This window comes from Macaca fascicularis, chromosome 10 (assembly GCF_037993035.2).
Source record: "Macaca fascicularis isolate 582-1 chromosome 10, T2T-MFA8v1.1".
In the NCBI taxonomy this organism is placed as follows: domain Eukaryota; kingdom Metazoa; phylum Chordata; class Mammalia; order Primates; family Cercopithecidae; genus Macaca; species Macaca fascicularis.
The window spans coordinates 89,315,268-89,328,536 of record NC_088384.1 but is presented as its reverse complement, the minus strand read 5'-3'; the positions used below and the strand labels follow the sequence as shown (position 1 = coordinate 89,328,536).

The window sequence follows — 13,269 nt, the reverse complement described above, 5'->3', positions numbered from 1 at the left end:
TTTGTGTCCCGAGGAGGAAGCTGAGACTCAGGGACTGGCCCGGTGCCCCAGAGCTGGAGAGTGATACACTGTGCCTGGGACCCAGGCTGCCACACTTGCAGTCAAGGGTCTCTGCTCTGGGGAGGAGGAGCACACTGGGTCTAACTAAGAGGGGGTGCTCTGACGATGAGATTTTAGGTGAGGAAAGTGGGAGAGGCAGCTGCATCACTGCACACAGTGGCCGCACGCCCCTTCTGCAGGCTGTGGAAACTCAGGGTTTTTGGAATTGTGGAATTTAAGAAGGGGTTCTTGGAATCGTGGACTCTTGAGATCACAGACTCTCCAGACCTTTACAACTCACCGCTCATGTTCACCCACGTCCTGGGATCTCGGCCATGCCTTGCATACCCCCCGTGATGAGGAACTCTCTCCCTCCTTTGGGAAGCGGCTCCACCTACCCCCTTGTGTTTTGGCAGCCAGGTCCAGAGGGACAAAACTTACTTTCTTTGATGACTTTTGGTCCGAGGACGAGAACTGCAGTGGGGCTGAGGGTGGCTTGGATCAAGGTGGTTGCCAGCAAACCACAGAGAAGGGTGAAGGTCCACGGGCCGGCCATCTTCCCGGGTGTCAGAGAGGAGCAAGTGCTGGATGCCAGACCTGGGGTGAGCACAGAGGACCGTGAGGCAGAGAGGCCAAGGGCAGGCCCATGATTCATGCCCAGTGACCGGGGGCACGGTGTCCAGGAGAGGCTGTTTAGTGCAGTGTTTAACTGCCTGGGCTAGTTGTGCGGACTTAGGCAATCAACATAACCTCTTTGTGCCTCAGTTTTCTTATCGCAAAAATGGGGATAATGACCCCAACTTCACAGAGTTGAGGGATTAAATGAGTTAATATCTGGAAATCATTTAGCACAGTGTCTTTCACATGGTAAGCACTTGGAATGTATTAGCCATTTTCTTACAGAAAATCCAGCAACAATATTGAGAACAAAGAAATTCTGCTTCCTGTGTCCACCACACCTCAGTCTGACACTTAAAACCCTCTATGGTTCACCCTCCGCTGACCTCACCTCCTGCTTTCTCTCCCGTTGTTCTAGCAAGTTCCAAGCAGTTGGAAGGTCTCAGAACATACTCCGCTCTCTCCTGCGTCTGTGCCTTTGCTCTTGCTGTTCCTTGCTTCCTGGAATGCTTTTCTCCTCCCATATCTCCCTGATGAACTCCTATTCATCCTTTGAAACCCTGCCAAGATTTTTCACTTTCCCTGTAAAGCTTCCCCTGTCCTGCAGACAGGGACCCTGGACCACACTTGGAGAAATGTTATCCTGGGGCCCAGGACATGAAGGTTGGAGGCAGGAAGGCAATGAGGAGCCAGGTAGGACTCAAAGTTGTGAAAAAGCTGTTTGCTTAATCTGCAATACTAAGGGGGTTGGAGAGGGACTGGATGGCTTCTTGGAGCCAGGGAAAGAAAGTCAGAGAGAGAGAGACAGAGAGAGAGAGAGAGAGAGAGAGAGAAAGGGCCCTGTGGCTCATGCCAGGGAGAGGAGCTTGGGGGTATTCTGGCCCCTTGGCTGCTCTGTCCCCTCCCTCCACAGGGGTGGGGCATCAACACCTGTAACCCAGTCCCAAGTTCTCCAGCTCGCACCCTGGCTCTGCCTGCCAGCCCCCCATGGAAGCGCCTGCCCCTGTGGACTGTCTGCTTGGAGGGAGGGGAGACACTGCAGAGATATGAAGCCCTCGCTTGGTTTAGCATGTGGGTTTCTCATTGCCAAAGACAAATGTGGCATCCGGATGACATGTGTCTCCTGTGCCCTGGAGCAGTGTGAGCTCTTCTGAGACCCTTGCAATAACGATTCAGCTTCTGCCTCCCTGACCAAGCTGTGAGCTCTGGGAGGGAGGCCTGGGTCTGCTTGCTCCCTGCTGTGCCTCTGGCATCCAGTATAGTGTTCGTCATAGAGCAGGTGCTTAATAAATGGCTGCTGAATAAATACATAGCCTCTGGAAGTCCCGAAAGAATTGGAAATCTGAGCCTGCTAAGCTGAAAAGGTTAGTGTTAGGAGGCCTGAGGGTGGAGAGGAAAATATTATTGGCTTGGCAGCCAGATGAACCCTAGTTGGAGGCCGGCCTCTACCACTTGCTCTGTGATCTTCGACAAGTGACTTACCCTTTCTGAGCTTCCGTTTTCCCATCTGTAAAATGGGGAATAATTACAGTACTTATGTCACATGCTTTTTGGGAAGATTAAATGAGACAATCTATTTGTGGCCTGGCATGGCCAAGTGTTCAGTAAATAGTAGCTTCCACGATGATGATGACAGGTATTATTACTAATGTTGGAGTCAGAAGGAGACATCTTACAGCCAAAGCCAGAAGACAGAGCTGAACCCCCACATCCAGGCGCCCCCGTGGCCTCACTCCATATTTTTCTTGCAAATACCTTGACTCTGTCTGTCCTGCATTATCTGTACACACTGCTCAGTCCTCTTGGGATCAGAGGAACCCAGGGACCCACGAGGATGGTAGCATCCCCGTTTCCCTCCTGTGGAAAAGCCTCTCCTCCCCCAGATCCAGGCACCACACACGCCCCTGTCATATGGCACCTGCTCTCCCGGCCTTTGCTTCTGTTGTTCCCCTTCGTGGACTATCTCACTCTCTTCCTTTGCCCAATCACCTTCTACTCGGCTTTGCAACCAACACATCACCTCTTCCAGGAACCCTTCTTTGACTGTCCTCCACTCCCATGTCGCTGGGTCTTCCTTGGGCACCACATTGTCCTACACTGAGAGTTCTTTGAGGGACAGAGTCTGCGTCTCATGCTTCTTTTGTCCCAGCACCACCACAGCACAGCTGGGCACAGAGCAACAGGTATGTGCAGAGTGGGTTTATGTCACTAGGACGAGATCAGGAAAAGACTCAGCCAGCCCCATCCCTTCGTCACTGCCCTTTGGTCCTCTGGGCGAGGGAGCTGGGCATCTCTCTACACCCGGCCCTGACCCTCAGCAGATCCTGAATCACCGAGGGCCCTTCACTGAGGGCGAGCCTCCCCTGTGCTCCTGACCTGACCCCAACAGGTATCTCTAGCTCAGAACCTTCCTGGCAACTTCGGCTTTCAACCCCTTCCCTACTGTTACCTGGGCACGCTGGAGTCCTCGGCCTGCTCCTCTCCTCTCCCAGGAGTTGGGTCTGGAAGTCCAACCTTATATCCTGCACACCCCAGCACAGGCTTTGTCTTTGGGCAGAGGCCTCAGACCGGGCCAAGGTCTCCAAGGTAAATATTTGTGGCTTCGGGTGAACCACAGCCCCGCCCGGAGGCAGCCTTGGGACTCCAGCTTCCTGAGGTTTGGAGAAAGGAAGGTCCAGGCTGAGAGAAGCACAGTGCATAGAGCAGAATAAGCACTCCGTAAATGTGAGTGGCCATTGCTGTTAATATTATGACTGCTTATAATAGGATGAGCCTTTGTAGAGGGATTACAACAATTGTTTAGTCCAGATAATCAAATTGGGAAAAGGAAGGAGTAACCTTACCCACCCCTTACTCCTAAATGCATCAAGGATACACATTTCCATCAATTAATTCACCCAGGAGAATAGATTTGAATCCTGTTTTTGCCACTGCTTTGCTGTGTGCCCTTGGGCAAGGTACTTCACTTCTCTGGGCCCCAGTGACCTCATCTGTAGCATGGGGATAATAGTAGCTCCTCCTTATAGGTTGCTAAGAGCATGAGCTGAAGTGAATGCCTACACAGCACTTAGCATGGGCTTTCTTTTCATTCATTCATTCATTCATTCATTCATTCATTCATTCATTTATTCCACAGCAATTGGAATTGTTCTACCTTGTCTGCATCTTTAGGAACCTCCGTGAGCACTTGTGGACCAAAAGAATAAGGAGGGATGACCATGAACCCAAAGGACAAATGTCGGAGCCCAGCAGGACCCTGTCATCCACCACCTGGGCCCAGACCTTGGCGCATGCAGCCTGCACAGTCACCCAGAGGTGGACGTCAGCAGCCTTAATGTTACAGAGGGCACCTGAGGCTCAGAGAGGCGACTGACTTGCTCCAGGTCACGTGACCGGGGATTCCGGCTTTGGGACCTGAGCCCGATCATCTAGTCCAGACCGGACTCTCTTCATGGCCACACTGTCCTTCCCCAGAGACTTCAACTTAGCACTGGAGGCGGTGGTGACACCAACACCGTTCTTGATGTCATCTGGGGAATTATCCTTGCTACCTGGTTTTGGTCTAGAAGCATGGAATTGTGGTTTAGAGCTGGGATGGCCATTGTTGAATCCTGTCTCCATCTGCAGTGGACAAGACAGGGAAAGCAAGTGTCCTGAGGTCACAGAGTATGTGGCCAGGCCCTGGCTGGTCTCCTCTTCCTGCTTTTTGACAAAAAGAACAAGGTGAAGAGCGTTTGCTGTCTGGCTGTGTTTGCAAACACACCAAAAGCTCTGAATACCTACAGGTGAAGTGTTTCGAGAGCGCTCCCGGGAGGACCCTGCCAATCCCTTGGGCACATCTCCAGAGAAGCAAATGCCCCTGCTTGGCTTCCCAGCTGCCCATGGACAATGCCCACTGCCCATGGACAATGCCCCTCTGTGGGGTGCTGGGGCCCGGTGCCAGGGCCTGGGACTGCATCAGCTCCTGCTTCCTGCCATGTGCTGGGACAGCAAGGCTGGCTGCATCTCTGCAGGCCCATGGGCCCCAGACCCCACACCTGCCCTCACTACCGCGTGGCCCCTCCTCAGGCTGCTGGGGTCTCTTGGCCTTGGCTCCACCTCTCTTCAGCTCCCAGGCCTTTGCTTGTGCCGTGTCCTCTTTCTGGAGTACCGTCTTCACCCCCCGAAGACCTAATCGTGCCCTGTCTGGGAAGAAGCGCAGGAGGCAGGAGGAAGCCTGTGGAGGCTGACAGACACGGCTCAGATTCCTGCTCCTGTACTGACAGCCATCAGCCTTGGGAAAATTGCTTCTTCTCTATGAGACTGTCTCCTCCATTGTAAAATGGGACTATTTTGAGGGTCTCATAAGGTGATGAGAAATGCTTGGAACATCAGAGAATTCAGCAAGTGGTAAATTCACGCCTGTAATCCCGGCACTTTGGGAGGCCGATACCGGTGGATCACCTGAGGTCAGGAGTTTGAGATAAGCCTGGTCAACATGGTGAAACCCTGTCTTTACTAAAAATATTTAAAAAAGAAAAATTAGACGGGCATGGTGGCATGCGCCTGTACACCCAGCTACTCGGAAGGCTGAGGCAGGAGAATCACTGAACCCAGGAGGGCGAGGTTGCAGTGAGCCGAGATCGCGCCGCTGCACTCCCGCCCGAGTGACAGAGCAAGACTCTGTCTCACATACACAAAAAAGAAGGCAACATCTGCATAAAGCTGCCTGACTGCTGCTCCACCTGGCCTGGATGTCCTCCTCCCAGCATGTTTGGCTGCTGGCCACCTTTCAGTCCTCATCTCTCTCCACTTCATCCCTCCCTCCTCTTACTCCCACCCCAGGGCCTGTGCATGCGCTGGCCTTCTCCCAGGAGTGCTCTCCTTCCAGCTCTCGTTCTGGCTTCTTCTTATTCACCAAGTCTCAGCTTCAGTGTTGCCTCCTTGGGGGGACAAGGGGGCCACCCTGTCTAAGGCAGGGCTCTTTTTGCTGCACACTGAGGGTGTCCTTACTAGCATTTACTGGAACTGGGTCTGAAAACTGGAGTGTTGTTCTAGGCACCATGATTTCCCAGATGCTGTATACCAAGGAGAGGGCCTGGGCCACAGCTCAAGCAGTGGCTGAAAACCAGTTGCAGAGCTCCTGGGTCTCCCGTGCAGGGGGCCCTGACCCACATTAAGGAAACAAAAGGGCCAAGAAGGGAGAGGAAGATCGCAGAGGTATTTCTTGGAAGACAGCTGTGGTCCCTCCTTCTCTCCCAGGGAGAAGGGCAGGAGGTGTTTGGGCCTCATTGCAGGCCTAGCAGGAGGGACCTTTTCGGGGACCACTTGGGGGCTTGAGGGTTGTGTCCCCTGGAGTTGGGGCAATGGACTGGGCTGTGTCTTCTGATGAGCTGAAGTCACGTTGGGCAAAGTGACTTCTGTAAGTGAAAAATTGCTGCTATCTGTTTCCTCTGGGCAGGGTCAAAGCGCACGTGTGTGTGTGTGTGTGTGTGTGTGTGTGTGTGTGTGTGTGCTTTCTCAGGGCCAGGTGTGGATCCTGCAAGACGGAGTTCAGTCTAGGGCTGCTTGAAGTCCTTCCTAGTATCACCATCTGGAGAGGATGCTAGGCAACCAGGGGCTGGGAGTGGCTGGGGTGGCCTGCTGGACAGTTACATTGAAGGGGCTCTGCCCTGGTGTGGGGGGTGCAGCTCAAGAAGCCCCACAGGGAGGTAAGAATACCTCCTTGAAGGTGCTGACAAGACTTGGCTGTCAACATTTTTTGGGCTCCCCAAAGAGTTGGGAGCTACTTGGCAACAATGTCTGTCAAAGGAAAATTCTCCTGCCCCTTTTCTTCCTTCTGGATGGTGGTGGAGAGGGGAGAGAGAGAGAGAGAGAGAGAGAGAGCGCAAGTGAGCGCAGGAAGGAGAGGGAAGTGCAAGGAGAGAACACACATCTCCTCTCCCATTTCCCACTAAGCCGATCCACAGAAGCCTCGGTTAGGGGTGGGGAGATAATTTGATGTTAAATCAAAGCTGGGTGCTCAGATGCAGCAAGATGGCAGAGTGGAAAAGATCATCTCCATTCTACAGATCACCAAACTGAGGCCAAGAGAGGAGAGAACAGGGGTTTTATCCTCCCATTTTCCAGATGAAGTAGGTCTTGGAGAAGGGAATTGACTTGCCTAAGGCCCCACAACCATAACGCAGAGGGCCAGGACTGGGACCCGTTTCTGTCTGAAGTGAGAGCCCACGCTCTGCTCACTGACCCAGCCTGCCCTACCATCTCGCCGGAATGAGGGCCAAGCTCTCCTGGGAAGACTGCAGTCATGCGGAAAACCAGAGAGGGTTTCTGATGACGCAGACAGATGGAAATCAGAGGCCTTGCCAACTGTCACTGGCTCGAAAGAAACAAGGAAAGAATTCAAGAAACAATTCAAGCCACTCCTGAAGAAGCTCAGGTCCTCAATTGTTGGCACCAAAGATGCTCCACCAGCATGGCAGAAGAATTTTCTCTTGTGCCAATTTCAGCTGCCTGGAGACGGCTCTTGAAGCTCTCAAGGGTCTGGGCTCAGCAGAAGACAGTTTGGTGATTGATTAACAATGTTGGCCATGAGCAGACACAGATGCTTCATCCTTGCTACATCCCCCCAGCATCCTTGTTAGAGATTATGGATTTTCTTGCAAAATATTAAAGATAATGGAGTGGGGAGAAAATCCCTAGATGACATGGAGTTTGTCATTACCTTTGGGATGATTTTGGATAAGTCAGTTCTCTCTGGGCCTCAGTCTCCCCAGCTGTAGAATAAAGATGTTGGGCTCCATGATGCTGTGGCCAGGCTGGTTGTGATGACCTTTGCTTATAGCGGAGGGGGCTCAGTTCTTATGCAGTGAGGACTGGGCTGTTTCTGAGGTCAAGTATGTTGTTAGGAGGGTCATCCCCATTGACCCAGGGTCAGTGGGGGTTCTGCCAAGGGAACTGGCTAGCGGTTTGAGCACAGAGAACTGTGAGGATGCTCACTGCAGCAGTACCTGGAATTGGGACCTGCCTTAACGTCCAGTGATGGGATTTATTAAATAAACAGTGGGCCACCAGGCAGCCGTCACAAAACAATGTAGACAAACCAACGGAAGTAAGGGAAAAGGGAAACCATTTCTTCTATTTTTTAACAAAAATTGTTTTTTTTTAAATCTAGAAAAAAAGTACTGGAAGGAAATGTATCAACAGCACATGTTTCTTGGTGGTGTGATCACAGGTGACTTTCACCATCTTCTTGGTATTTTTCAGAATTAAAAAAAATGTTTACAGTAAATACATGTATTGGATATGTAAACAACCCCACTAAATGGCTTGAAAATGAGTCAATAAAGGTTGGGCATAGGACAAGGGAGTGGAGGAAACCTCATTCCTTTCCCAATGCCCGACCCGCAGCCCCCACCAGCCTGGGACTCTGAGGAATTATTGCGATGCCATTACTGATAGCAGCAACAAAAGCCCAGTCATGCCAGTCCCGGAACCACCAGGAAAGAAAGAAAGAAATCATTACTGGAACCTCACAACATAATCCCTCTTTTGTGGGACAGGAATAGATTAAATCCAGTGCAAACGAACCCTGGCTAAGTGAGAAGCTGTCCTAGCTCCCGGGGTGGGAAGGGGGCGGGAGACAAAGACCAGATCTCTGCCCTTGTGGGGCTCACAGTCCAGTTGATGAAGGTGTGCCGGGTGACCCAGCAGAGGCGGATGCAGGCAGCATGCTGAGTGCTGGGATTTTCATCCATGTGGGCAGAAAGTGTGTAGGCTCAGAGCTCTAGGAACAGGAACCCAGGTAGGGTGATGTGCTGCTTTCACAGACATGAGCCTTGGCCAAGTGTGCAAAGCACCAGGATAGAGGTGACACAGGGATTGTTATTAGGGCCAGACAAGCAATACAAATGCCAGGATGCAGACCGGCTGGGCTTAATAAGGTCAGCACAGGTCAAGTATGTCAAACAGTAGAACAGTGGCAAACACACAGGTGGCGTGGTCAGCACCGAGAGAGAGGGAGGCTGGCACCCGCTTCGTGTGTGACAGTCGCTGGCAGCTCGGTGGGGCCCAGAAGGGGATACCCTGCCTTACTGGGGAGGGGAAAAATGATTTCTTTCTTTCTTTCCTGGTGGTTCTGGGACTGGCGTGACTGGGCTTTTGTTGCTGCTATCAGCAATGGCATCACAATGCTTCTCTGGGGGATAATTCAGAGAAGGCTTCCTGGAAGAGGTGACATTTGATCTGGGCTTAAGGGATAGGGATGTGTTAGGAGGGGAGGGTATTCCAGAGTGGGGGCCTTGCAGGGGCAAAGGAAGGAGGGTGGGTTTTGGAAAGGTGTCTGGGAGCTTGTCTGAGTCATGTGAAGGGGAAGGGAGTGGGGTGAGTGGCAGGGAAGGTGGGCAGGGGATGTTCTCATCAGGAACCAGAACTGGCGGCTAGAGGTGAGATGGGATTGGGAATGGGAATGGAGCACAAGCAGGGCTGGGGTCCTGAGGCCCTCAGTGCCTCCCAGAATGCTGCGGGCTGCATGGAGCCTCCCCGCCAGGCAGGGGCAGTGTGCTCAGATCCTCAGCCTCGGGTAACCTGCTGTCTTCACTGTCTGGCTTTCCCAGAGGTCTCTGTCTTGCTCTTGCCATCCCCTTCTCTTTCTGTCTCTCCTTCCCTTGTCCCCGGCCTGTCCCTGTCCTGTCTCTCTCTTATCCCCTCTCTCTCTCCTCTCTCTGCCCATCTCTTGGGTGCTTTCCAAAGCTCAGGAGGGAGCTGTGGGTCCTGTGGAGAGCGCACCGGGACACACTAGGAGGTGACCCGCCCCTACTGTGTGGCCTCAGGCAAATGTCCTCACCTCTCTGTGCCTGTAGTCTGGGCCTGGCAAAAGGGGCTCTGGGCCCCAGCTGTCAGCCCATGCTGTGCCTGGCCTTGACATGGAAACCACCCAATCAGATGAGCAGGTCCTCTTTCCAGGCCCTGCTCTGAGCATGGTGTTATCTCACTTCGCCTTCACAACAGCGGCGCTGCAGGGAACAGGAGCCGGGACTCACAGCGCGCTCACTTAAAGCGGAGCTGGGAACCCCAGAAGCAGCTCTTGACATTGGGATTTCTATGACTGGTATTACAGTTGCTCTGATTGATATTGTGTCGTATTGTCTAGCTGTAACTAGATAAAGGAAGACAGGAAGGTGTGGCTTACAAAGCTCAGCTGTTGTGAGAACTCTCCCATAGCAGTGGCTGCCTGTCTTTGAAAACAGTGTGGCTATGTGAGTGGGGGGCTTGGGAAATGGGCAGGTCCCTGGGATATAGGGGTCCCTGGGAGATGGGGAATCACTGGACTAGGCCTCTGGGGGCAGCTGAGTCCCTCAAGTTGGGAGCCTCAGTTTGGGGTGCTCGGAGGTTTAGCCTCATCTCCCCTCAGATGGCCATCCTTGGAGATGGATTCGGGGCAGCCCCCACCCCCACCCCATCTCCAGTCTCTCCAGGTCAGGAGGGCGGGAGAGGTTCCACTAGCAGCCCAGGGCAGGGCCAAGGAGGCTGGAGCTCAGGCTAGAGCCTGAGACCTTGCTATGTTGCGGGGCTTGTATGATTTCAGGGGTCAGTCCCCCAGTATTTCTCTCCCAACCCTCTCATTTTCTTTAGTAATTCAAGACTGGTGTATCAGAGAGATGCAGTCAGCTAGCAGGTCAGTCAGTCAGTCAGTCAACAAACGCACATTACATACCCTCTGCGTGGACACAGAGTTGGGTGCCTTGGATATAGGAGGGAGTACACAGACCAGCCCCTGCCCTCCTGGGGCTCACAGTCTTCTGGGGAGACAGAGACAGAGGGAGAGCAAGAAACAGACAAATAAATATACAGTCACAGTGTGCAATTATCTCAGTCATGAGGATGCTGAACAACAATAAGAACACGTGTAGGATCCTGAAACGACACCATCAGAGGCTCATGAGAGGTTCAGCCTCCTGGGAACACCCTGGATGCCCTCCCCCAACCAACACCCAACACCCCTGCCCCCCACCTCCCACACACACCATGTGACCCTCCCTCTGTTCATCTTCCACACGTTTGACTTTGAAACACAGTTTTTGGGGCCAACAATGTATGAAAGGAAGGGAGCTTTATGAAATATAGAACATAAATAGCCCTACTATTTCTTTTTTCTTTTCCTTTCCTTTTCTTTTTTTTTTTTTTGAGACAGAGTTTTGCTCTGTTGCCCAGGTTGGAGTGCAGTGGCGTGATCTCAGCTCACTGCAACCTCTGCTTCCCAGGTTCAAGTGATTCTCCTGCCTCAGCCTCCTGAGTAGCTGAGATTACAGGCGTGTGCCATGATGCCCAGCTAATTTTTATACTTTTACTAGAAACGAGGTTTCACCATGTTGGGAAGTCTGGTCTCAAATTCCTGGTCTCAAGTGATCCACCCGCCTCAGCATCCCAAAGTGCTGGGATTACAGGCATGAGCCACCGTGCCTGGCCAATGGTCCTCCCATTTCTGAGTTCTCACTACTGGCCTAGCTGAGCCTCAGGCCTGCAGGTTCACTGTTATCCCTCATGGCACAGAGAAGGAAATGGAGGTGCAGTAAGGCCTGGTAACTTGCTCAAGGTCACAGAGCTACTGTGACAAAAAGCCAGGATGTAAACTCGGGTGTATCTGACTGCAAAGCCTATGCTCTTCACCTTCGGCCAGCGTCTCCCAAGCACCTGTCATTTATATACTGTCCTCACCTACTCCTGACAACCACCTTTAGCTTCTCCATATCTGCCAATGCCTGCGTTGTTATGGACTCAGCACGCATCTTGGTAAACGAAATCACTTTTGCAAACTCAAATAAATTTGATCTATTTCTTTTTTCTTTCTTTTTCTTTCTCTCTCTCTCTTTTTTTTTTTTTGATATGGAGTTTCGCTCTTGTTGCCCAGGCTAGAGTGCAGTGGTGTGATCTTGGCTCACCATAAACTCTGCCTCTCAGGTTCAAGCGATTCTCCTGCCTCAGCCTCCCGAGTAGCTGGGATTACAGGCGTGTGCCAACACGCCTGGCTAATTTAGTATTTTTAGTAGAGATGGGGTTTCTCCTTGTTGATCAGGCTGGTCTCCAACTCCTGACCTCAGCTGATCTGCCTTCCTTGGCCTCCCAAAGTGCTGGGATTACAGGTGTGAGCCACTGTGCCCAGCCAATTTGATCTATTTCTAACAGAAAACTGTATGCTACCCAAAGTGAAAAAAACAACATCACTTGCCATAAATAGCCAGTGATGACAGGACTATAGTGACCATAATAAGGGTGGCGATTAAGCTTAATGATTACTTACCACGTGCCAGGTTCTCTTTTACTCCCAAGAGCATAAGTACTCACTAAACTTGTCGCCCTTATTATCGTCACTGTAGTCCCATCCTCACTGACTGTTTATGGCAAGTGATGTTGTTCACAGAGGTGAAATGCCCTTTCCAAAGTCACAACGAAAACAAATGGAAACATGTTGTTGAACTCTGGCTAGCAAATGTTGTCTGCTTTCTTTCTAAAGGGGAGGGTAGCGAGTGGTTGGAGAGGCGTTGAAGACGTGTCAGCACTGTGCCGAGCCTTCCTCTGTGATATCTTCAGAACAACTGAGAGAGAGTAGGAAGGTAAATCATTTTCTCACCACCACCAATGGTGTGGTAGGCAGCCCATACTTCTAGGCAACCCTCAACCAAGCTCTCTAGGATGCATCGAGAAATGCCTTTGCTCTCTTTTTGAGAGTGTGTGAGTCAGATTAAGATCTCTTACCGTGTCCACCAGCAGAGGCTCCCAAACCAAATGAAGTGAGTTCTCCAAACTCTTTGTACCTTTTCCGAATTGTGCGACCTCCCTGGACTGTGAATGTCATGTTCTTTGCTTGTCCTGATTCCTGCTGGCCAGGAGGGAAGCATGGGGCAACCACAGGGCACCTCCCTTAAAGTCACACACAGAGGTTGGGTTCCTGTGCTAACATTTACTCACTTAATCAGCAAGTCTCCCAGGAGGGGAGAAAGAGGCACTTAGGAGCCCAGCCCTGTGGAGTGGGTGAGCGAGGACGCCCACTGAAAGGTGGGAGCATCACAGATGCTCTTCCACTGTTTTCCTTAGCGTTGGAAAGTGGCATTTGGGACCGCTGCCTTCCCCAGCCCCCCTCACCTTTCTGTACTTTCGGTATCTGCTGCTCCTGAGAGAGGCTACTCCTGGGTTTCCTTGTTGGCTGGGCCTGACTTCCGATCCTAAGGGATAACTCCCATGGCAGCCAGCCTGCAAGTTGGCCTCCAATTCCCCACCTCCTGGTGTCCACACCCTTGTGCTGTCCCCTCTCACCCTGTACCAGGGTGGTCTGTGTGACCAATGGCATATGGCAGAAGTTGTGCTATGTCATTTCTGAGATTAGGTTATAAGTTGAGCTCTTGGATCACATACTCTAGGGAAAGCCAGCCACCATACTATTAGGATAATGCCACCTGTGGAGAGGCTCACGTGGTGAGGAAAGAGGCCTCTGGTCAATGGCCGGTGAGGAACTGAGGACGACCAACAACCACTAAAGTAAACTTGAAAGCAGGTTCAGTCAGTCGAGCCTTCAGATGAAACTGCAGCACCAGTCAACAACTCAACTGCAACCTCATAACAGACTCAGAGCCAGAA

General features: G+C 51.9%; 1 protein-coding gene across 3 annotated transcripts in view; it reads right to left on the bottom strand.

Moving 5' to 3' along the window:
- Positions 1–12,497, bottom strand: part of BPIFB1 (BPI fold containing family B member 1) — a 35,754-nt gene extending 23,257 nt beyond the window's left edge. The window contains exons 1-3 of one of the 3 annotated variants that reach the window (XM_045362758.3): positions 12,391–12,497; positions 10,352–10,436; positions 481–636 (exon numbers count right to left, since the gene is read on the bottom strand). In XM_045362758.3, the coding sequence (XP_045218693.2) occupies positions 481–595 (115 nt within the window). In that variant the 5' untranslated portion in view covers positions 596–636; positions 10,352–10,436; positions 12,391–12,497. Of the gene's footprint in view, positions 1–480; positions 637–3,106; positions 3,148–10,351; positions 10,437–12,390 lie in introns of those variants that run through there. The other 2 variants (XM_015457931.4, XM_074003235.1) reach the window with 2 other exon arrangements.
- Positions 12,498–13,269: the final 772 nt, after the last annotated feature.